Source organism: Grus americana, chromosome 22 (assembly GCF_028858705.1).
Source record: "Grus americana isolate bGruAme1 chromosome 22, bGruAme1.mat, whole genome shotgun sequence".
Classification (NCBI taxonomy): Eukaryota; Metazoa; Chordata; class Aves; order Gruiformes; family Gruidae; genus Grus; species Grus americana.
Genome location: NC_072873.1, coordinates 1,504,958 through 1,526,627, shown reverse-complemented (window position 1 = coordinate 1,526,627; position 21,670 = coordinate 1,504,958). Strand labels below are relative to the sequence as shown.

The 21,670-nt window shown below is 54.0% G+C and overlaps 2 protein-coding genes and 1 long non-coding RNA gene across 4 annotated transcripts in view; 1 reads left to right on the top strand and 2 right to left on the bottom strand.

Moving 5' to 3' along the window:
• The window catches only part of ZNF652 (zinc finger protein 652), a 33,293-nt gene extending 24,648 nt beyond the window's left edge, over window positions 1-8,645 (bottom strand). The window contains exon 1 of one of the 2 annotated variants that reach the window (XM_054801960.1): window positions 8,512-8,645. The gene's annotated coding sequence lies outside the window, so the exon portion shown is untranslated. Of the gene's footprint in view, window positions 1-1,413; window positions 1,740-8,511 lie in introns of those variants that run through there. The other variant, XM_054801959.1, reaches the window with a different exon arrangement.
• On the top strand, window positions 1,605-12,926 carry LOC129195684 (uncharacterized). Its single transcript, XR_008573940.1, has 2 exons — window positions 1,605-1,742; window positions 11,062-12,926. It is a non-coding gene; the product is annotated as an uncharacterized LOC129195684 (long non-coding RNA).
• PHB1 (prohibitin 1) lies at window positions 12,817-18,886 on the bottom strand. The gene is made up of 7 exons (XM_054801963.1): window positions 18,810-18,886; window positions 18,183-18,308; window positions 17,612-17,773; window positions 16,930-17,072; window positions 16,206-16,322; window positions 14,948-15,043; window positions 12,817-13,986 (listed from the first exon to the last, which is right to left on the bottom strand). The coding sequence occupies exons 2-7, from the start codon at window positions 18,268-18,270 to the stop codon at window positions 13,774-13,776; spliced, it is 819 nt and encodes a 272-aa protein (XP_054657938.1). The 5' UTR covers window positions 18,271-18,308; window positions 18,810-18,886; the 3' UTR covers window positions 12,817-13,773.
• Between the last annotated feature and the right edge of the window lie 2,784 nt (window positions 18,887-21,670).

Genomic DNA, 21,670 nt, shown 5'->3' with positions numbered 1-21,670 from the left:
TAGATCTTTTTAAAATGACATTTTCCTACTCCACAGCCTTTTAACCACACCAGCATCCATAGTACTGCATCTATAAAATGCGTTTTGTCAATACACATCAGATACCTCAAGAGAAAGAGCGTCCAACTTCTACACGCGAACAATCAAGCTGCAGTCAATCAGCACAGTGGCAAATCAAGGTGCACCAGACCATCCTTCACAAATCAATGCTCACGCATTACATCTCCTTTATTCAGCGCACACACACATACCCCACCATCATTCTCTTGATTCACCGCGCATACACCACTGTCAACAAAGCATGTGCCAGTTGCCATTCCCAGAACAATACAGCTCAGGTCATCCCCTGAAAAGATAAAAAAATGCACATTCCTCACATCCTTTATGTCTACAGTACTTCCCTCCCTTTGACTTAAATCACTTCTACTGCACAAGATGCCAAAACTCAGTTGTGATTAAAGATACTTACATAATACTATTAAGACCAAAAGAAAGACATTATCTTGGAGCGTATCTTTTCATTCTAACGATACCTGTACCAAGACATCCACAGGACCGAAAGTTGCACAAAAGGCAGTTAAAAATCAAAACAAACCCCAAAACCTGAGGACGCACATACCACAACATACGTCCTGAGAGCAAAGAGATGGGGAAGATACCTAAGCCCAAGACTGAGGAAGAGAGAAAACATCTGATTTTTTTTCGCCTTCATGCACCCAGACCCACAACCAGCTACTGGAGAAGGTAACATTTCATTTCCTCACCTACCCAATGACAACTCCAGTCCCAGAATCGAATGCATTCAAGAACCCCGTTCCCTCCTAACAATCGCGGATCGTGCACCGTCGTGGCTGCACAATTCGCAAGTGACAAGGAGGAAGGAGAGGGCTGCCAGTGGCCCCCACACCTCCATGCCACCACTCCGCGGGAGGGGGCTGGAAAGCAAAGGCAGAAAACGAAGAGAGCTGTGGGCAGGCAGTCCAACACAGCCAAATGCAGCAAGAATTCCCCCCCCCCCACACTTGCTTCGTACAACTCACCTTCCCTCCCCTCCCCCCAGGCAGGTGGCACAGCCCCCTCCCAGCGGGGTGCAGCGGCCAGGGCAGATCCCCCGGTCCTCCGGCAGCATTCCTCCCCCGCCCGCTCCCCTCCTCCCGCGGGGGGCTCCCCTGGCTGCACCCCCTCCGCCCGGGGGGTGCCCTGCCCGCACCCTGCTTCCCCCCCCCCGGGCACGGCGCCCGCCTCGGCACCCCCCCCCCCCGCGCTCCGCTCCCTTCCAGGCCGGGAAGCGGCTCTACCCCGCTCCCTCCGTCACCCACCCCCGGGCTGGGCCTAGCGTTGCTCGGCGGCTGCCGCCAGGCCCGACGAGAAGGGGGAAGGGGATCCCCAACCGAGCGGGCGGCCCACACTCACCCAGGCCGATCCCCTCAGGGCCGCCCCCACCGCCTTCCATGCCGGGCGGCGAGGGGAGGGGGGCACAGGCGAGGCGGCGGAGGGCGGGTGGAGGAGGCGAGGCGGGAGGGCGGAGGGCAGGGCGGCCGGGGCCCTCCCTCTCTCCCTCCGCTCGGCCCCCTCAGCCGCCGCCGCGGCGCTCGAGTAGCCGCTGCCTCGGGCTCGGGCTCAGGCCCAGGCCCCGCCGCCGCCGGCGGACGCGGCTCCCGCTCCCCTCAGCCGCCGCCGCAGCGCTACGTGGCCGCCGCAGCCAGTCTCGCGACTCCGCCGCGCGGGCGCGCGCCGAGGAGGTGGTTGCTGCGCGGGGCGGGGGGGGTGGTGGTGGTGGAGTGCGCGTGTGCGTGTGCGCGAGCAGGGGAGCGCGCGCGGGGCGGGAGGCGGGGGGGGGGGGGGACACCCATAGGCTGAGGGGAGCAGGGCCGGCGCGCGGCGCCCAGGGGCGCATGCGCTGTCGGGCGGTTGCCTCGCTCCCCCTCTTCCCCCCCCCCTCCCGCCGCGCGCTGTTCACCTCGGGCTGCGGCGGGGCAGGAGGGGAGCGCGGAGCGCAGGTGAGGCGCGCGGGAAGGAGGGGGGGTGCTGCGCATGCGCGGGGGCCGGCGCCCCGCGGGGCTCAGGTGAGGCGGCGCGCGGAGGCCGGTGTGCGGCGGGAAGGCGAGGGAGGGCGCCGGCTCCCCTCAGCGGGGCCGACCGTTACTCCGCTGAGGTAATTAGAGAGGCCGCCCTAATTGCAGTCAGCTGTGCCGGGCAAGCTGTGGCGAGCGTTCCGCTGCGCTGCGGCTAACCCCGGCCCACGCTTTGCCTCGCTCCGCCGGCACCCCTGTCGCTCCGGTGAAGGCCCCTGGTCGCAGCCCTGCCGCCGGCAGCCGGGGCCGTAATAATAGTGGGCGTAACGGGAGCCGGGTCGGCGCAAAGTCTCAGGCCCCCGCTGCTCACGGGTAGATGGGGATAGTGCTTCACACGGCGGCTGCCGTGAGGGAGCGGCCCCGGCATAGGAGCGCCTTGAAAGGGCCCGTGTGTCGTGTAGGGTGACAGCTGCCCCTCAGGAGCCAGGTAAGACCTTAAAAAAGGCCTCGTCGGTGAGGCCCTGTCTGATTTACAGTAGCCAGAGGAGTCGGTCGCTTCTGTTATGTTATGCCAAACCCCAGCTCCCACTTGTTCAAACCTTCCTCTCCCCTTAAAATACTAATAACTACTTAACTCTGGCCTGTGGTTTCTTGGTTACACCCACCTGCAGGGCCCAGGCCTGATGTATGAGGGACATGTGACAAGAAGTAAAAAAAAAAAAATACTTTTTGGTGGTAGAGCTCCCCGTTGGTGGCAGGTATGGGGCTCAGAAAAGGACGTGGGGAGGGTCAGGGCTGCCGCTTCCCAGGCTGGCACAGCACTTCACAGTGGTACCACCTCTCCCAGGAAGCTGTGAAGCCTACTCCATAGCCCTGAAAACCACTGCTGAGCGCTGTGTAGGAGGGAAGAGCAGTGCTGTGGTTTAGGTTTGGCGGCGGTAAAAGAATTAGCCAGAGTAGCAGAAACAGGAAAAGGGGGAAGGGCACCAGCCCTTTTGGTAGCATAAGCTGCTTCCCAGAGACTTTAGGAATCTCTTGTGCAATGTAGCTTTGGCTCCTCTTGCCTTCCCTCAGACTTGTGTTCCTGCTGTAGTCCCCCTGTTTAAACCCTTTAGTCCACAATCCTTCCTCTACCTGTGGTTTGTTTCCTCATCTGCTTTGTTTGCTGCAAATGCCCCCCTAACAGTGTAGGGCACTCGATTTGAGGTTCTGCAAAAAATCTATACACCCTCACCCCCCTGAAATGTCATGTTACATGCTGGTGTATTTGACCTACTCTTGATTATTGAACATACAACCCAGATTTGAGCTCCCTGGGCAGAGCAGGGATTGGGGCTGTCAAAGTTCAGGATCAAATAGAAGGGGCAGGGTAGGCTGGGGAAGCCCCATGGTGGGATCAGAACAATGTTGCCAGTTTTCTTCCTTGCCCCAGCAACCCCTGCTGTGGGGGCATGGGAAAGGAGCATAGCATGGCACACTTTGCTCTGACCAGCCCCATGGGAGCTGTTAGTAGCTGGCTCAGTTCAGAGCAGGCTCCAGGCTCTTCTAATCTCTGCTGAGACTGGAGGGCAAAGTGGGATAGCCAGGGGAGACCCTGGGCTTTGAGAGCATGGGTAATGCTCCATCTCAGCCCAACACCCCTGTGCTGCTGCTTGAGAAAAAAACAGAGAGGGTGTCAGGGGATGTGGTGCTGCTCTTGGTTAACTGTGTGCATGTGAAGGATGCCATGTAGTAGAATTTCCTGCCTTGAAAAGAGCAGGAAGAAAAATGCTGGGGACCTTTTCCTTGGAAGGTGAATGAACAAGACAGGAATGAATGACAGAGCCCCTCTTCCAAATGTGGGATTTCAGCAGAGGGACAACTGAGGGACATTGGAAAACAGTGGGCGCTCTTGTCCAAAGGAGCACAGATGAGGAGTAAAGCCATCAACTATTTCAACACCCACAAAGGCAAAGCCACTGCTGGTGCCCATCCATGGGACAAGAGTAGGCCAGGGCCTTGATGATCAATCTCTCCAGCACAAGGAGAGCATTTGGTCTCCCAGGCTGTTTTGCTGTTCCCTGATATAATCTGTGGTTTTCTAACCTGGCTTCCTTACCGTGAGCCTGCAGCGTGAGGTCCCCTCGTGTTGAAATGGCTGCTGGAAGATTTCAGGGGCCTTTCCTAACAAAGGTGCTCTGTGTCCTCAGCTTCACATGAGGGTTATTTCACTGCCCCCAGATAAGAGCTATGCAGAGATTAAAAGGAAGTGTTAAGTTCCTCTTTTTCACTGGACACCATGATTCTGCAGAGGGAGAATTTAAAAAAATAAATAAATTTGGGACCAAGTGCAAATATCCTTGGACTCTGAAGGGCTTCTGTCATGATGGAAACCAAAGCACTTGTCCTCATGGCCCCGCTGTGTCCTGTCAGCATCAGTGGTGGCCTAGGAAAGAGACAGTTGCAGAGGAGAGTGGCTCTTCCTATCCTCGCTGCATGGTTTGGCTCCTGAATGCCCAGGGCACCCTGCAGTTGCACACTTTCTTCCCTGGGTGTTTAGCTAATGGAGGGTGACAGCTCCTCATGCTGCTCCCAGGGACTGATCCAGCTGAGAGGCTGGCTGTGGCACTCAGCCCTGTTCCCACAAGGAAGCCTGTTTCAGCTATTTACATCCCTGTCTTTGATCTAGCTTTTGACATGAAAAGACATGTCAGCCAGGTAAAGGGAAACAAACAAAATGCAGCCCCACATCTCTGCTTGCACATGATCCGTTCCCTAGTGCACACCTGCCTCACAGCCACAGATCCTTATCAGCCCTCCGATTTCCTTGCTGTCATCTCTGCTTTCCCTTCACATTGGTGTATAACTTCTAGGGGCAACTTTCTGCATCTTGTTCCCTGCTCGCTAAGATGCTGTGACTTATTTGCCCCCTCTCTCTGGCATTTCCCTTCTCTAGAGTACGACAGGTGTGGGAAATGCCCTCGCGTGTCCTCCTCATCGCATGCTGTGCCAGGGACAAGTGATACAGATCTTCATTTCCTCCCTAAACTGCTGCAGTGTTTCAGCAAGCAGCTGTTTGTAGTTCACTCCAGAAGTAGCAGCAATACAGCAGTAGGTGACATTGTCCCTCCCTGGAAACCAGATCTTTTTTCTGCTAAGCAGCTTAGGACCTTTCAGAGTGAAAAGTACAATAAAAGTGTGAGAAATTGCTGGGCCAGGGGCCGCAGACACAGCAGAACACAGTGTTACCCACCTCTGTTTTTTTCTAGAGGACTAGATGTTCTAGACTTGCTGAGAAAGCAAGTAAGAGTATTGTTGAGATGCAGCTAGCTCCATGGTGGGGATAACCACTAGCACCAGCTGCAGAATAGCATGGGGGAAAATCAAACAGAGGTGAACTACTTTTATCAGCGGTTTATTTTCCTGTGGTGTGGGCAGGCTTCTTGGGTTTGCAAGGCTGGGTGTTCCTGGGCAATCCCTGAGCTGTCTGCTCTGGTTATCTTATATGGCTTTCAGGCAGTAAACCAGGGCTGGAATCCTCCCGTCTGCTCAATCTGGGGCCTGCAGACCCCTATGAGCTGTGCTGCTGTGAGATGGGGCCCGGTTTACAAGAGTTTACCCAGGCAGCGATGGCTCTCTGCTTTATCTGGACTCCTGCTGCGATGATTTCTTGGGAAACATGGCAGCCAGTGAACCAGCCCTTCTAGCCCTCTTTCTTCCGACAGCCAACAGGGAGATGGGCTGCCTTCCTGCTGTCCTACCTGCCTCCTCCCATGGTGAGAGGTGACTCTTGGTGGCTTGTTGGTGCTGGTGACAGGGCTGGCACTAAGCAGGGCCAAGTGGAATAGCACTAGCCCTTCTCCGCATCCTTGGTGTTTTGCTGAGGCCTCCACATCACAACAGTTCTGTTCTGGGAACAGCCTGAACTGGCCATGACTTGACACTTGTGAGAGAACCGTTGCAATGGGGGCTTTTCTCCTTCCTCAAGGAGAAGGGCCCTCGGAGCTAGGTGCTGCTCAAGGACCCTGCAAAGAACAGGCCCTGCCCCACAAGGAAAACAAGCCAAGGGTGAGAAGAGAAACTGAGGCATGGACAGGGCGCTGACACCTTGCTGCCCCAGTCTGCAACCCAACCAGTTGACTCTCAGATTAATGCTTTATCTTTTAGATATCCTTCTATGTCCTGCAGGATCCAGGATCCTCTCAAGCAATGGGAAAGGAAGCAAAAGGAAAACAAAGGGTTTTTCCTGCTAGCTCTTGTCACAGGAAGCCCTGTACTGTCTGAGGGAACCACCACCACTGAATGCAGAGCTGCTGGGCTTTGAGACTATACAGAGCAAAGTAGAAGTTCAAGCAGAGGAAATTCCTGTTCCCGTTCTCCCTTCTCCTTTACTAGTTCAGTGTAAGGCCACAATTAAAGATTAACTGCCTCTAAATAATATTGCAGAGTTAACACCCACCAGCATCTCCTTATGCCCAAGATTAGACCTTTGGAGCAGCAGTGTACAGACAGTTGACATGCAATAAACACCTGAGAAGCAGAAGTCCAGACTGATATACCCACTGGTGGTACCAGTAGCTTTAATTCTGCCCTTCTGAGAAGACACACTCAGCCCTCCCTGACAAGTGTTTTAATGCTGCAGGCACCTGGGTGCTGAGGGGCAGCTCTTCAGGGACCAGCATGGCCAGCTGTTTCAGCATGGTTTTACAGGGCCTTGTGCACGAAGGGCTTGAACTCAGCCTGGGCAAGGCAGCAGTAACAGCCTTGTAGAATACAGAACAGCCTGCAGATCCAGGGGTGGGTTATTAACTTTCTTTGGGGTACTGAGGGCAGAGTAACATGACTGTATTTATCAGAGTCATTAGCCTCTGCATAAAAATCATGCCACAAAAAAAAAGTTCTTTGGGGAGCCTTGGGTTTGTGTTTATTTAAAAAAAAAAAAAAGGTAAAATACAGATTCTAAGATACAGCAGTTGGGCAAGAGCAGGATGGGAGTGAAGGAAACTCACAGAACTGGGCTTTTACTCTTTGTTGTCTGTTTAATCCACTATGGTGTTACGCTGTAATCTCAGGTGGTTACCCCAGCAGACTGCCTACATAAGGGAAGTTCTAGTTTGTCCTGGGGTAGTTGTTAACTGGAAATATCACCAAAGGCTGTGAGACACGTTTCTGTTCCTGCGTTAAGAGCACCTCTGCTCAGGTCAGCATCAACCCCTACCAAAGCAGTGCAAGTAGGGTCCATGTACATTGGCTGGTGAGGAACAAACTGATTTAACTAAAGTCTTTTCCGTTCACACCCAATCTTCCAGCCTAGCTTTTTGTGTAGAAACTTCCATCTGGGTTTGAAAAGCACCCATGAAAAGCTGTGTTTGGGAGGAAGATACTGTAAGCGACAAACAGAGCTGTATTTACCAGCTTTGCAGAAGGTCAATGCAAGACTTACCCCATGAAAGTAATGTTTGAATTAATGTCTCTGGGATAGACTCACCTTGTTCAGGCTTAACCCCTGCTTCCTTCCTGTTCTTGCCTCTGTTGAATATTTTTAACCTACCCCTTCAGAGGCATCCTGCACGCACTCTTTCCTAGCCTCCTCCTGCTCTTCCTGCCTTGCTGCCCCTACCAGCATGGGGGACAAGAACACATCTTGCAACTGGCACGTTCCCCTGACTCCACCTTCTGCACTGCCGGCTTGCAGCTCAGTTTGGGACACAATTTCCCATGCTCATGCACAGGTTTGGCTTGTCAGAGTTCAAGGATAACTCACTGCAGGTTTCCGACACAGTCCAGATGAGCATTGTGTGCAGATCCAGTGTGGGGAACCCCAAATGCTGTTTTTACAGCAGCAGTTTTGTATTGCTTTCTATGGGTGGGGAAAGTGAACCCAGCATGGCTGTGGATGAGTACATGGTTAAAAGAAGTATCCACCATATTTTTCTAGACATCAGATGCTTCACTTTCTCTGGAAGTTTGTTTTGCATCCCCTAGCTAGAGTTTACTTTATATCCTCTGTCACTTACCCTGATACTTCTCCTGCTTCACCAAGTAGAAAACCAAAGCAGAAAAAAGTCGAGTCATCCCTAAGTAAACCTGACCTAACCTCTAAGAGTTACACTAGTGTAAGTCAGGACTTGCTGGACTGAAGTCAGCTCAGTTCTGCTGATGGAAAGCAGGCATATGAGGAACGTCTCAGCCCCCAGTGCTGCCTAGTGGCAGGCAAGGAATAATTAAACCAAATTTGGCCCTAAGAATTGCTCCCCATCTCCCAGCCGAGCTGAGCTCCAGCCTGGCTTAGGACATTACATCCTACCCACTTCCAGAAGTGCTTTCTCCCCCCGCACACCCCGCCACATCCTCTGTGTTTCAGGACAGAGGCATTTTCTGCTAGATCCACTTGGATATAAACAGCACAAAGGAAGCAATAAGGAAACTCCTCCCTATCCCTTGCTCTAACCACTTCAGACATGCTGCCAGCTTGCTGCAGGGTACAAATTATTACGAACATGGGGAGCTTCCTTACCTGGGGAGGCTTCGGCTCTGGTGCATCTGCGACTGTCAGGGAGCAGATACCCATTTCAATGCAACAGCCGTGCTGCAAGTTACAACTGCTCCAGAGTGCGTGTCCATGTGGTTGCTTTCGGTCTCCTCTTCACAAGTCAGGTAGGCTGGTTATCTATTAAATAGGGAGAGAACTCGTGTGAGAGAGAGGGTGAACACTCAGAGGAAATCAGACAGTTTCCTGTTTGTTTATCATGAACAAAAGCTTGTTTGGCTGGTCTGAATGTTGCTAGCAGGCTGGCCCAGCTGCTGCGGGTGGTGCAGAGCTGAGCTTTGTCACTAGCATGAAAGGAAGGAGAAGTAAGGCAAAGTCTCCCAGGAAGGAAAAAAACAGCAAACCCCAACAAAAACCCCAAATGTCTCTGGAGGTTTGCAGCCAAAGCAGAGCAGTGGGCAGGGAGATTTCACCTTGGCTTGTAGGGGTCTGATGTGTGAAGGTGGCAGCCAACTGCTGCTCTTTGGTCTCAAGTGGGAGATGCATTCTGGCAGCAGAGTGGGCTGCAGTCCCCCTCATACAGGGCCCTTCAGTGGCCCCAGCAGGTCTTATACAGCCCATTACCAGCAGACTTTGCCCCAAACCTGATCCCAGTAGCTTAATTTTTGGGCTCTATTCAGATAAATAACAAGTTAGGAGTCTATGCGGCCATTACTCTAATTGCTCTGGGGCCGCAAAACTACAGGACTTCAGATTAAAAAAAAAAAAACCTGCCAAGCTTTTACCAACACTGGGCCCTCCAGTATGAATTCATCATATGAACGTTCTGGACACGAAGACTGAATGCTGTTTTCTAATGTCAAGCTAAAACAACTTGGACCTCTGAAGTCATGCCTAGACATTTGTCGTTCCTGTCCACCCTGAATTAGTAATAAACTAGAGATGGTCTGTGGTGGGCAGGAAAGGAGGAATGCTCAAAGGGCGGCAGGGAGACACGCTGCAAAGCCAACCCACCCTGGGACCAGTGTTAGAAAGGGAGACGGGCATTTGCACCTTTCAGTGTGCTACCTTAGGCTAGAGGAGTTAAAACCTGAAGTGAAATGGGCATCAGACTAAACCCTTGTACCTGCCTGCCCAAGTTGTTCTGCCCGTCAGACAGCTCTCGTGCCAGCTTGTGCCTTCTTTGCCCAGAGACCGTGCTATTGTGTTTGCCCTTGTCCACGTCCACTCCTTGCATTCTCTGCCCAGGGCAGGGTGACCTCCCTGCTCACCTGTCCCCACGGGAGGCTGAGGGACACCCTTTGGTCCCCACTACCCTTCCCATGCAGAGAGCAGAATTGCTGCTGCCATCTGGTGGGAGAGCAGCCTGGCTGCCGGCCTCTGCTGCTCTTCAGTTTGCGTTCAGCTTCCCTTCTGAAAAAGGTCCTTCCTGGCTACCGTGGTCTGTCACGGTTAGCAGCAAAGATATAACCCTTCCATCGCTCACCTGCAAAACACCCCCGGCCCCAAGACTTTGGTGCTAAGTGTAATAATTTGTTGTAAAATGGAAAGATCCAGGAGTACCTGGTGGGAGTCAGCTCTGGGGAGGGAGAGCCTGACAGAAGGGCATTTATTTCTGACTAGCAAACACCTGGAGAGAGGTCTGGGGCAGAGCCATTCTCTGAGTAAATTTTCAGGCCATTTTAGTTGAGTTGCTTAAGGAAGCATGTGCTTCCTCCAGCCCAGTAACACTCCAGCCTTGCTGGGGAAGCACTGGCTTTATGCAATCGTGTTGTCTTTCCTCCAGAGAAAACCAATTTCAAACTAATTTGATGGGGGATTAGAAGTTGTCAAATATACTAAATTCAAAGTGGTTTCTGCAAATAGGTGGCAAAAATGAAGAGAAACTGACCACAGAAAACATCCCCCTCCCCACAGCAAGAGTTTTAGCATGGCTGTAATCCCTAATAAGCAGCAGAAAGCCCACACAACAGAGAACTGGTGTAACTGCCCAATGCAGGAAATTCTTCAGTGAGACTTGTACCATTGTTTCAGACAGCGGGAGTCCAGGCGTGACAGCCAGACCACAGGCCCACTGGCTTCTCTGTTCACAGAAATGAACCTGAGGTTTCTTCACCTCCCTTTCAGTGGCATCATCCAGCTGCCTCCCACCCGTGATCACAGCTTACCTTGGGCTGAAGCGTCTCACCCAGAAGATGTGGCACGTGGTGGTCATGGAGTACTCTGCCACAGCCAGCGGTTGCTCCTTCAGGCATGGTCACAACACAGCCCCTCTCTTGCTCTCTCTAAGGATGAGGTGAAGTAGGGAGATCTGCTGTTTCTGGAGCATCTCCAGCACCTTCACACACATGAGAGTTGCAAAGAGCAGGCAGCCCTTGCAATAGCTCTGCTCTGCAGCTGGGAGCCAGCCCCTCTTAGGCCAGCAGAAGGCGGTGACAATCGCAGGGTGCCAGGCTGATCGAATGGTTACACAGGCTCTCAGGGAAGGCAGAGCAGGACCTGCACAACAAAATTGCTCTCTCTGCCCTCAGTACAAAGCCATATGCCTTGACCCTTTCTCTTGTTTCTCCATCCCAGGTTGCGCTCCACTTTGACGAGCAAGTTTTTGTTACTGGATTATTAAGAGCAACAAGGTTAGAAACGCCAGAGAGGGTGGGGACACCTTGTTTGTTTGAGCAGCGAGGGCGGCCTGCCTTCATGTTACCCAAGCCCGAAGCTCTTTCTATTGCCCTGACAAGTAGAGCCCTGAGAGCGAGTGCTCACACCCTGCTAACACCTCCGGAACCCTGCGAGGGAAGGGCCAGCGTCCTGGGAAGAGGAGTCCAGCCTTGGCCAGGAATGCCAGGCAGAACAGTCCTTGACTACAGAGTCTCAACTTTTTGTTTTTACATGAAGGAGTCTGCCAATACCTGAAAAGTTTGGTGGAGGATGCCTGACAGTGCTCGCTCACTGCTGCACAGTTCTCAGAGCAACATCCCAGCAAGCAGAAGGCTGTTTCCTCACCCAGTATCCCTGTGCAGCCCACACAAAACCACGTCCTGATTTTAGGGTCACTGTTCCCATCTGGAGCCAGGTAGCTCGACGACCCACATGGTCTACAAGGCTGAAGAGCAGCTATAAACACAATTTAAACAAGGGGTTCAGCTAGCACCCACCGAGACAGCTACAGGTTCAAGAGCGGCTTTGAAGTCTGGCAAGTTCATGGCAGCTTTAGGCATTAAGTGAGGCAGAGCGAGGGTAAAGGAGCAGTTAACAGCCAGGGAACATTTGTAAAAAGAATTACACCCAAAAGCAAAGGAAATGGTGATTAATCAGACCCAGGGGCCACTGTTAGAGCCTCAGACACCTCCTGCAGAGGCCAACAGAAAAAGCAGCAGGAAACACTCCACACTCCACTGAAAACGCAGAGCTGGAGGGAGAGGTAATGCAGAGCCACAGAAGCTGAGAAGGGATTTCAGACACACAGTTTTGAGCCCAACACCTGGTGCATGAAACTCAGAGAGAGAAACACAGGAAACGCTAAGGGGGCTTTAAAAGGAGCCTTGGGAGAAAAGTGGAAGCTTCCTTACAAGTGTCTGAAGCGGTAAACCAGAAGAATAAAGAACAAGAGCACCGGAGGAGGGAGAAGTCTGGAAGTTATTTGGGAGTTATGGACCTGACTGCTCAGCTGCTTAAAATATTTTGCAAGCTCAGGCACCTCATCACTGCAAGAGCGTACCCTGCCCAGCAGAAAAAGCAGGCAAGTCTTCCCATTTTGCCAGAGGCGAGGGCAACAACCCAAAGTGGCTGTATGATGACGAAATGAGCCCACCACTCAGCAGCTTTCCTGAGGTCTCAACATCCTCAGGGTAGCGATGACACCCACCTAAGACTGCGTTGCTCAGGGATAACAGACATCGTATGAGCACCCTATTTGCAGGCTGGGGGTGTGCCAGGCTAGAGCCGTGCCTTCCGACAGCTGCTGACAGGTTTGAAGTTCACTGTAGGCTGTACCTGGTACAATACACCCCCATTTTGTTTCCAACAGCACAGTGTTGAATCAAAAGAGCACTCTGGAAAAATATATGTACATGCAGTAAATGACAGCCTGAACTGTGCATGGAAAGCAATTAAAAACCCTCACAATAACCTCAAGATACTTTCAGCCTTACCTCCTTGTTTCAGGAATTCAGCCTAAGAATCATATTTCAAGATTTTGTCAAGACCTATTTGGATAAAAGTCGCTTAGCACAGGCAAATAATCTAGCACCAGCATGGGGGGGTCTTGCTTCACTGACCCAACCTTCATTCTTCTGAGATACATTTTCAACAAAACAAACAACCCCACGCTACTACACTTGGGACCGTGACATTTATTGAAGGCTGGTTATACAATCTCACCCATCACATCCTCCTCACAATTCAGTTTCCCTAAATAAAAAAAGCATTGATGTAACAGAGAATTCTGCCCACCTCCGACTGCCTGAGCCACAGAGCACCGAGTCATCCCTCTGTCCCAGGTGCTGTCTGGAATAGGCCAGCTGCCACTTTCACTGACCTTGGTGAAAGAACCAACGCTGCACAACAGGGCAAGCGGCAGCAAACAGATCAGTGTGTGGCGGCGGGGGGAGAAGTGGAGATGTCCCGTTTCCAGCATGCACATGAGAAGCATTTCCTGCAGAGGAAGTATCTTCTCCATGCCTGAAATCCATCTACTACGTAAAGTGAATCTCTGCTATTCTCACCCCCAGCCACAATCCACTCGATCTGTGCCTCCAGCTATCAGTGCTATGGTTCACACAGGCACAACAGAGCCACCGTCCTAACAGCTGAGATGTCCTTTGTCTCAGCTGACACCTGAAAAAAGACCAGCTTGACTGAAGAGCGTCCCTGTTCCATAGTCCAGGACCTGCAAGTCTCTAACGACCCTGGCTCAGCCAGCCTAAAGGCACTGAAGCATCACTGTGAAACCGGATTGATACAGTGCTCTTGTGGTCAGGGAGTCACCTGGGCTACCTGTTTGTCCCAGGAGCGAACAGATGAAAACTCTGCTCCTGTTGCTCAAACTGCTGGGAAAGGGGCAATTCTCAAACCTAGCTTAATGGTCAGTGGAGCCGCTGCTCTGACCGTACATGGGAGGAATGCAGGTTTGTTGTCTAGAGTGTTCAGTTTTATTTGATTAAGAATTCAGAATGGGTTGAATTTTAATTTCCTCTGCTTTTACCAGTGAGGAAATTGCAAATATTCTTTTGGAAAGGGCTGATCTGGTAGGTAGAGGTGACCAGGCTAGCTATGGCTGCAGAGCCGGGTTCACTGCGGCAGCTGGAGGAGCACAGACTGTCCAGAGGGCAGATAGGTGATGTTGCGGGACCGTGAGAGCTGGTACGCGATGTCTTCAGCTGCCTCCAGCTTTCGCAGCTCAATCAAGCCATCGCCTGCAGTGGCCAGTGAGTTGGCAATCAGCTCAGCTGCTTTTGAGTCTCCCTCAGCAGAGATGACAGCCGCTTTCTTCTGCTGCTCAGCCTGAAAGTAAATAGATAAGAAGGGGAATAAGCAACGGAGAAAACAAGAGCAAAGGAGAAGAAGATGCTATTATCATGTTTAGAATAGAAATTCCCACTTCACCACCCTACTGTTCTTTTCCCCAGTAGGAGAGCTAAGATAGAAGGGGATTTTGTTTTACAGCTGTAGTCTGTCAGACTGTTTTTCTGCCTACTGTGGAAAAAAGGTTGAAAAATCATCTTGAAAATTGCCTTATCAGTCTTAACCTCATAAAACATTAACCAACCTAAGAGCACTCCTGGTGGAAAATTGTCTATGAAAGATTTGGGAACTTCAGTGGAGTTAAAACCAGGTCAGATAAACACTTCTACTGTTTAATCATCCTGGCTGATTGCGCGCATCTTACTGCATCCACTGGATTAATTTTGGGTGTAGTTGCAGGTTCTTGCAATCTCGACAGGCGTGTGTTCTCAGCTGTACTGGGGTACTTTAACATGACATTGATTCTGTGGACGCTCAGAGATCCACAGTTGATCTGAGATTATGTGGTCTTACACGCAGTCAGTAACACTCCTATGACACAGGCCCCCATGCCCATGATGTCAAACACCATGCAAAATTCACAAACCTCTCAACATTCACAAACAGCAGGATCACTTGGGTTGCAAATCTCAACCCTGAACCCCATTTCTAACTAACACCTCCTCCTGAGTGCTGTTTCCTCCTTCCTCCTCCACGTAGACGTTTCTGTTCAGCATTCCAGCCAGACTGTGACACAGTATTAAAAGAAAAAAAGACCCACAAAGCCAACCTTAGGCTTTATCTGTCCAACAGTCATATGCCAGAGCTGAGAACTGTGTCAGCGTTATGACCCTAAGTGACTTCATCATTCAATCATTCAAACAGGCGAGATGTTCAATGCAAGCTAGAGTGGGAGGAGATACCAGCAACCATTTCCAGGTTTCTCAGAAGGACAGGGTACCTTTTCCACAATGAATCTGGCTCTCTCCGCTTCTTGCTGGGCCACTTGCTTCATTTCCACCGCCTCCGTGAACTCCTTGCCAAAGGTCAGATGGGTCTGCAGGGCAGAAATCAAGCAAAGTCCACAACGCTGACAGTTTACAGCAGCAGTGCTGTGACCCACGCAGCTCTGGGGGGGGGGAGGCAGCCTGCCTGTCTCAGTGAAACGGGAATGGAGGCGCAATGCCAGTATCCCTAAAAGAACAGAAACTGGGACAAGCGGGTCTCCCCACCTAGTTTTGAAGTCTCAAGGGAGACACCACAGTGCAGCTCCAGTCTGGCAGACCAGTAACACCAGTACCTTCAGAGACGCACTACACTCTCCTGCCACCACCGCTTGCTCGAGCACCGAGCAGAGGCAGCCCGCTTGCCCAGCGCTCCTCTCCTGAGGCGGGGAAGCCCGCTGGCTGCCAAGCCATCCTACACCTTTCGTGCTCTGCTGTGCTCAGCCCGGGCTGTTGGGACAGCTGCAGGCTCCGGGGACGGGACAGGGGGAAAGGTGAATTTCCCTCTGTAGTGTGTTCAGTGGAAAGCACCAGAAACAAAGAGTCAAAGCTCACGTTTTGCAGAAACAAAGTCACCTTCCTGCAAAGGCTTCCTATAAGTTCAAAGCCAAATGAAAGAGCTCGTTTCCCTTTCCTCTACACAGGCTTTCGAGGGAAGTCCCAGAAGAGAGAAGGAGAGCTGCACAGACAAGCCCGATTACAACAGATTTAATTTACAAAGCTTATAGGGAGATAGGAGGAGGGGAGAGCTCCCGCCTTGAGTAGTCTTAGATGATGACACAGCCAGAAGAAAACCTAATATTTTGTAGAAAAAGTAATGCTATCAGAAGCAGGTATTTACACTACCTCCTCATGCCTAGCACTTTCTTTGTGTCTCAGGGTGCTTGTGGAACAGCCACCTTCTCTACAGCAACGAGCAGCCTGATCCGTCCCCACAGAAGCATTTGCTCTTCATTTTAACTCTAAGAGCCCAGCAACAGTGAAGCCTGTCACTAAGCCAGAGCAGCGGAGCCTTCAAGGGCTTGCTCAAGGTCACTGAAGGCCAGTAACAACACCAGAGGTACCGACTTGAGCTGTAGTTGCTACGTCGCATGCGACTGCAGGCAGACGGACATAGTCCACATGTCCAAGCTTCAGCCATCCATTGATTCTCTTCTCCACTGCTCTTATTTGGGCACACTCCAAAGAAAAAAACCGAAAAGGGAGAACTCTTACCAAGGACACATCATCCAGAATGAGCCCGAAGGTCGCTGCTCTCTCCGTGAGGTCTTCACTCACTTGCCTCGAGACCAGCTCTCTCTGAGTAATCAATTCTCCAGCATCAAAGCGAGCCTGAACTCGAGATGGAGAACAGTGAGAAGAAAGCTCCAAGAAGCGACAGATGCTCCACACCCTGCCTGTCTTTGCACCCATGAGCCCCAGAGTTAATCCAATTCTCCCACAGCTAGCAAGCACCGAGCTGCCCAGGCGTTTGAAGAGAAAGACTGAACGACTGGAAATGTAATTGTAAGCTGGAGGGGAGGTTGTCCAGTTGAGAACTTAACCTACAAGCTGGACTGAAGCTGGTTAGTGATTCTTTGGCAGTCAGCTGGGGATGCTTCCAAAACCAGAGGTCTGCAGTGGGCTGAAATCTAAGATTACAGGAGGAGTGACAATCCCAGTCTCCTGACTCCCAGCCTGAAGACCAGAGCTAACAGCTGAGAGCAGGTAACGAAGAAACATCCTTCCATCCAGAGATCATCCAACGTGAATTGAGTATGACTGAGACACAAACAATTAGCGTAGCTATAATTAGCTTTTCTGGGTGGCCCATGAGAGCCTGGGGAGGTGAAAAGAGAAGCCTTATGCTGGAGGACAACATATTCCACACTCCAGCAGGTCCCTCACTGCTGAAAAGAGGGGGAAAAAAAGAGCCCAGCAGCTCTCCCGCTGTCCTTACCACAACAGACTTGAGGATTTCGGTTGTGATCGAGGGCAGGACACGCTCATCGTAGTCCTCTCCAATACTGGTGAAAATCCGCGGTAACTGGGCGGTCACTGGTCTAAACAGGATACGCAACGTGATGTTCACGTTCTGTAGATCTGGAGGAAGAGAGTCACCAGTTTAGTGGCAAATTGCAGGGACAGGAGACATCCCCAGGTTTTCCTCTCCAGGGTAACTAAGTGAGAAATGATAAACATTCAGACTTCTTTTTGCCAGCACAGACACATTATTTTTACTACCCCTTTCACCATGGGATCCAAATCCTCCTTACAGATAAGATTTAAGCTTCAGTTTGTTTGTGGTACAGGGAATTACTTGCCCTACTGTAAAGGCAGGGACGTTATATTTAAGGGACAGCTTACAGGACTGAAGGAAGGGTCCCTTGATCTGCTCTGTAATTAAGAGACACATCAAACCATTCCTGACTCTGTGCCAAACTGGACTTGGCACACGTGGGTTCTCCATAGCCAAAGAGGAAACTCCCACCCAAATACTCAATTTTGTGACAGTTCAAGATCACAAAAGTCTCGACTGCGGTAAAATCTTTTCTGCTGTCTGCCCAGCCGCTACCTGAGTGGCGGCAGGACAAGCCACAGCACATCATCACCTCGTTCACTTGCTGGGTCCAAACACTCACCTTTGCTGCCGGTGATCACAGGAATGTTACGGGGCCGAGAGCGGCAGTCAAAAATGATGGGTTTCTGTACCCAGGGGATGAGGAAGTGGGTACCTTCTCCTACCACTGTGTCCTGGACCCCGCGGAATCGGTCAAAGATGACAGCTCTGTGGCCCGCATCAACTAGAGAAGAAAACAGTGCGTCACGCGTGGTTTCACTATCCGCATCCGCTGTACCTGCGCACTGCCAAAACTTCCTCCGTGGAAACGGCCCACCGGGGATAGTTAAAGCCTTTTGCTACAGGAGACTGGTGAAATGAGATTGTTCAGAACAACCAGGCAGAGAGAAGATGCAGCCATGACTCCCAGCCCTCAGTCCGCTCACCACAGCGGCATCTAACTGACGGCTTTCCAGGGAAGAGACCCAGCAAATTCTCTTGCTTGTGCAATGCACGAGGTATAAAACAGCCCAGCAAGGCTTCAGGTCTATTTTCCCGCAATGCCATTAGCAATAAAAGCAGAAAGCAGTGAAGATACTGATAAAAAAAAATATATTAAAGTGAACCATAAGCACTCAGCATCTCCCACTCACCATTGTAGAGAGCAGAATTGACAACTCCACCTGCGACAGCCAACCCCAGGCCCAGCTTCCCAAGGCTTTCAAACACCTTCGCAGCCATTTCACACGTCCAGCTCCAGCCCCGTCACAACGTCCCTCCTGCAGAAACCCGCAGCTTGCTAGAACCGCGTTACGCAGACAGGGGTGCACACCCCCGCCGAGGGAGCGAGGGTTAATCCCCTCCAGAAAACCCACCCCGCAGCAGCAGCGTTCCCCTCAGCAACTCCTTCTCCCCCTCCACAGCCCCCTCCACCCGCGGGCCCCACGCGTCTCCTCCCCGGGCTCAGAGCCCGAGGCCTCGCAGACGTCCCGCGTGTGTGGGCAGCGCCCCCTTCCCCCGACCCATCCACGGATCGCGCCCCTCTGCGCTACCCCGGCTCTCCGCTCCAGGCCCCTCCGTACCCCGGACCCGCCCCAGCCGCCTCCCGCAGCCCTGTTCCCCCCTGCCAGGCCTCCCTCCCCTCGCTCCCTCCTAGGCCTCTCGCCCCCGGGACAGGCACCCCGTGGGCCAAGGCCCCGCTCCCTCCCGCAGGGCCAGGGCCCCGGCCTCGGGACCTACCGCACCCTCCCACCCCGCTCCCCTCCTGCAGCTCCCCTGACCTCCACATGAATCCGCGGCCACCCGCTCCAGCGCGCCTGCGCGTCGCGCCAAGACGCCTGCTCCTCATTGGCCCCGCGCCTCCCCACGGCATTCTGGGACGTGTAGTTCTACTTATCCCTTCCCGCCGCCGGGGCGGCTTAACGACTCCCGGCGAGCTCCGCGGCGGCCCGCTCGCTGAGCAAGGCCGCTTTCCATTGGCCGCGGCTTCCCGCTGCCCGCAGGGCCTCTTGGGAGCTGTAGTCCCGGCGGAGGGAAGCCACGTGGGGCCCGGGGCCGCGGCAGAGGCTTGCGAGGGTCCGGCGTGTGCCCGCTGCTCTCCCGTCACTGGAACCGGCCTCAGTACTGCCTGGGCAGAAGGGCGGCGGGTCCTGGCGGCGGGTAAATGGGTTTTGGAGAAGCGGTGGCAGCGCCAAGGAGGGACCCCAGGCGCCCGGCCGCATCCCCCGCCCGCTGCCCCCGGCGCAGGCAGGCACCGCGATGCGCTTTGTCCCCTGCGGCGTGAGAAAGCAGACGGCCCCCGGCCCAGCCCCCGGCCCGCTGCCGGGCTGCGGTGCTGGCAGAGGACAAAGGGCCCTTGTTCCCCCGCCGGAGCCTTCCCCTCCCGCCCCGCCGCCCCCCGGCCAGGAGCGCCGATACCGCTAGAGGGAAGCAGCGCTCTCCCGTCAGCTCCGGGAATCCTGATTAAATAGGGGAGAAAAAAAAAAAAAGGGGGGGGGTGTGTGTGTAAAATCAGCTGGCTGCTCAAGGAGACCCTAGAGGAGCCGCCTCCCCCCCAGGCAGCGCCGTCCGGTCCCCACCGTGCCCCCTCCCTCCCCGGCGGGTTTCCCCCCGGTGTGACACCTCTGGGCACAGGGCACTTCATCCCCCCCCCGGCCACGGTCACCCCGACAGCATCTCAGGGGGGAAACGGTGCTGAACCCCCTCGTTCAGGGCCCAGCAGATCCCAGGAGCAAGCGGGGAGCATCGCGTTCCTCTTCGCAAGCTCGGAGGGTTCCCCCCCCCGGCTCCGCTCCAGATGGGGAAACTGAGGCACGGAGCTGCTCAGCCACCCGGCGATGGAAGCTCCTGTGCCGCAGCCTCCTGGCTGCCTGCGCTGCCCTTTCAGTGGGGCGATGGACGGGGGCCCTAAAAGTGAGGGCAGGTCACAGCCGATGTCCCCGCGCCCCAGCTCTCCCCTGCGTGCACCTCCAACCCCACGTGTGCAGCCTGGGGCGGCCGCGCTGGAGCAGCTCCTGCCTGGGAAGGTCACCCCCCCGTCCCGGGTCCTCTGCGGCATCCCGGGGTCCCCCAGGTCCCCGGCACAGCTGTGCAGACAGATGTGCTGTGGAAGCCCCATCCTGTGTCTGGCAACGCTCGTCCCGAGGCCACAAAAGCTCTTTTGTGCCTCGGCAGCGCTGGGAAGCGGATGCTGAAGAGGACCAGGACAAGGTGAAGGTGTTCGGTGGTGGCCAGAGCTGCCAGGGACCCCCTTGAAGCCCAGCTGAAATGGGGGTGCCCCAGGGAGCCACGGCCAAGCCCTAAAAGATACCCCGAGCAGGACCTGGCACTCTTTGTGGTCCCCATTCCCAAAACCCCGAGGCTCTGCAAACTGATTTGGGGGCCAGATCCTGGCAACCCCCAGCAGAAGCAAACGGGAAGCCTGAAGCTGAATTTTGGGTGCTCCTGTGCCCACCCTCAGCCACGTGCATCTCTCCAGGGATAAACCCCGGGAGCATCCACCCCCAGCCTGGCTGGCAGGATCAGTCCCCATGGCCCAACGCCGTCCCAGTGCATCCCCCACCAGCCGCTGGGCTTTCCCCCAAGGATGACGCTGCCCCGGGAGGCTTCTATCTACTTGCATCTAATCCAATAACAACACCCTAATTGGTGACAAAGCCACGGCTATAAACACCGAGAGATTTATTCCCTTTTGACGTGAGATACATGCAGGGCACAATTCAATCATTAAATTTGGGATTTATGGAGCTGGGGGCCGGGGTTTTGCATCCCCCTGCCCAGGGCTGCCCCGCACCTTGCATTTCGTAGCAGCCGCTGTGGGCACGTTTGCTGCTGGGTTCGTTCAGCCCCCTTCCCTTTCCCTTGCTGGGTAAAATGAGCGCTTGCCATTCATGCGAAAAAGGGAAAAAGGCTCGTGGCAATGAGGATTTTTGGTCCAGGGCCCAGGTTTTAGGGTAGGAGCTCCAGGAGTCAGCGGGTCGGAGCCGGTGACACCCGCACGGCAAAACTGGAGGAAAATGGGTTCTTTGTGCGGGGAATATCTGGCGGGTGATTCAGCCGGGGCTGACGCCGGTGGTACGGGCTGACACGCTGCTCGGTGGTGTGGGGGGACCCCACGTGTCTCCCCGCTGCCTGCTGAGACCGTCCCCGGCTTCGTGGGCTGGGGGCCGCGGCACAAAGCCTCGGCGACTCGCCGGGTTCGGGATGGAGGCGAGGGGCTGAGCAGCCCCACAGCAGCCAGGAGCATCCTGCGCCCCAGGGAACGAGGCGAAGGTGGCTGTGCCCCAAAACAGGGCCGGGCTGACACCCCGCTGTTGGGTGATGGCAATGAGATGCGCCCCTCGATTGAGTCTTTTAACGAGGCTGCCGCCGTCCACCACATTTCGGGGGGACATTCCTTCACGGGGCAAAGAAACGGCCGCTTCAAGAAGCGGCTCATTGTCCTTGGGCGGCGCGGCCAGGGCCAGACAGCCTGGCCCAGCTCCGGCCACCACGGCACGGGAACAAAAAGCCTCCTCTTCTCCAGCCCTCCGCAACCGGGCGTCCCCGGCCGGCACTGCCCCCGAAAAATTTATGGCATGAAGTTTGCAAACTGCGGAGAATCCGAGCGCTCGGCGGCCGGTGACCCCGGGGCCGCGGGGCC

Coding starts and splice junctions, on each gene's coding strand:
- PHB1 (XM_054801963.1), bottom strand. CDS start 18,270: ATGGCTGCGAAGGTGTTTGAAAGCCTTGGGAAGCTGGGCCTGGGGTTG. Junction 17,073..17,611: donor TGTGATCACCGGCAGCAAAG/GTGAGTGTTTGG, acceptor CTCTTCCTCCAG/ATCTACAGAACGTGAACATC. Junction 15,044..16,205: donor TTCTGGATGATGTGTCCTTG/GTAAGAGTTCTC, acceptor TCTGCCCTGCAG/ACCCATCTGACCTTTGGCAA.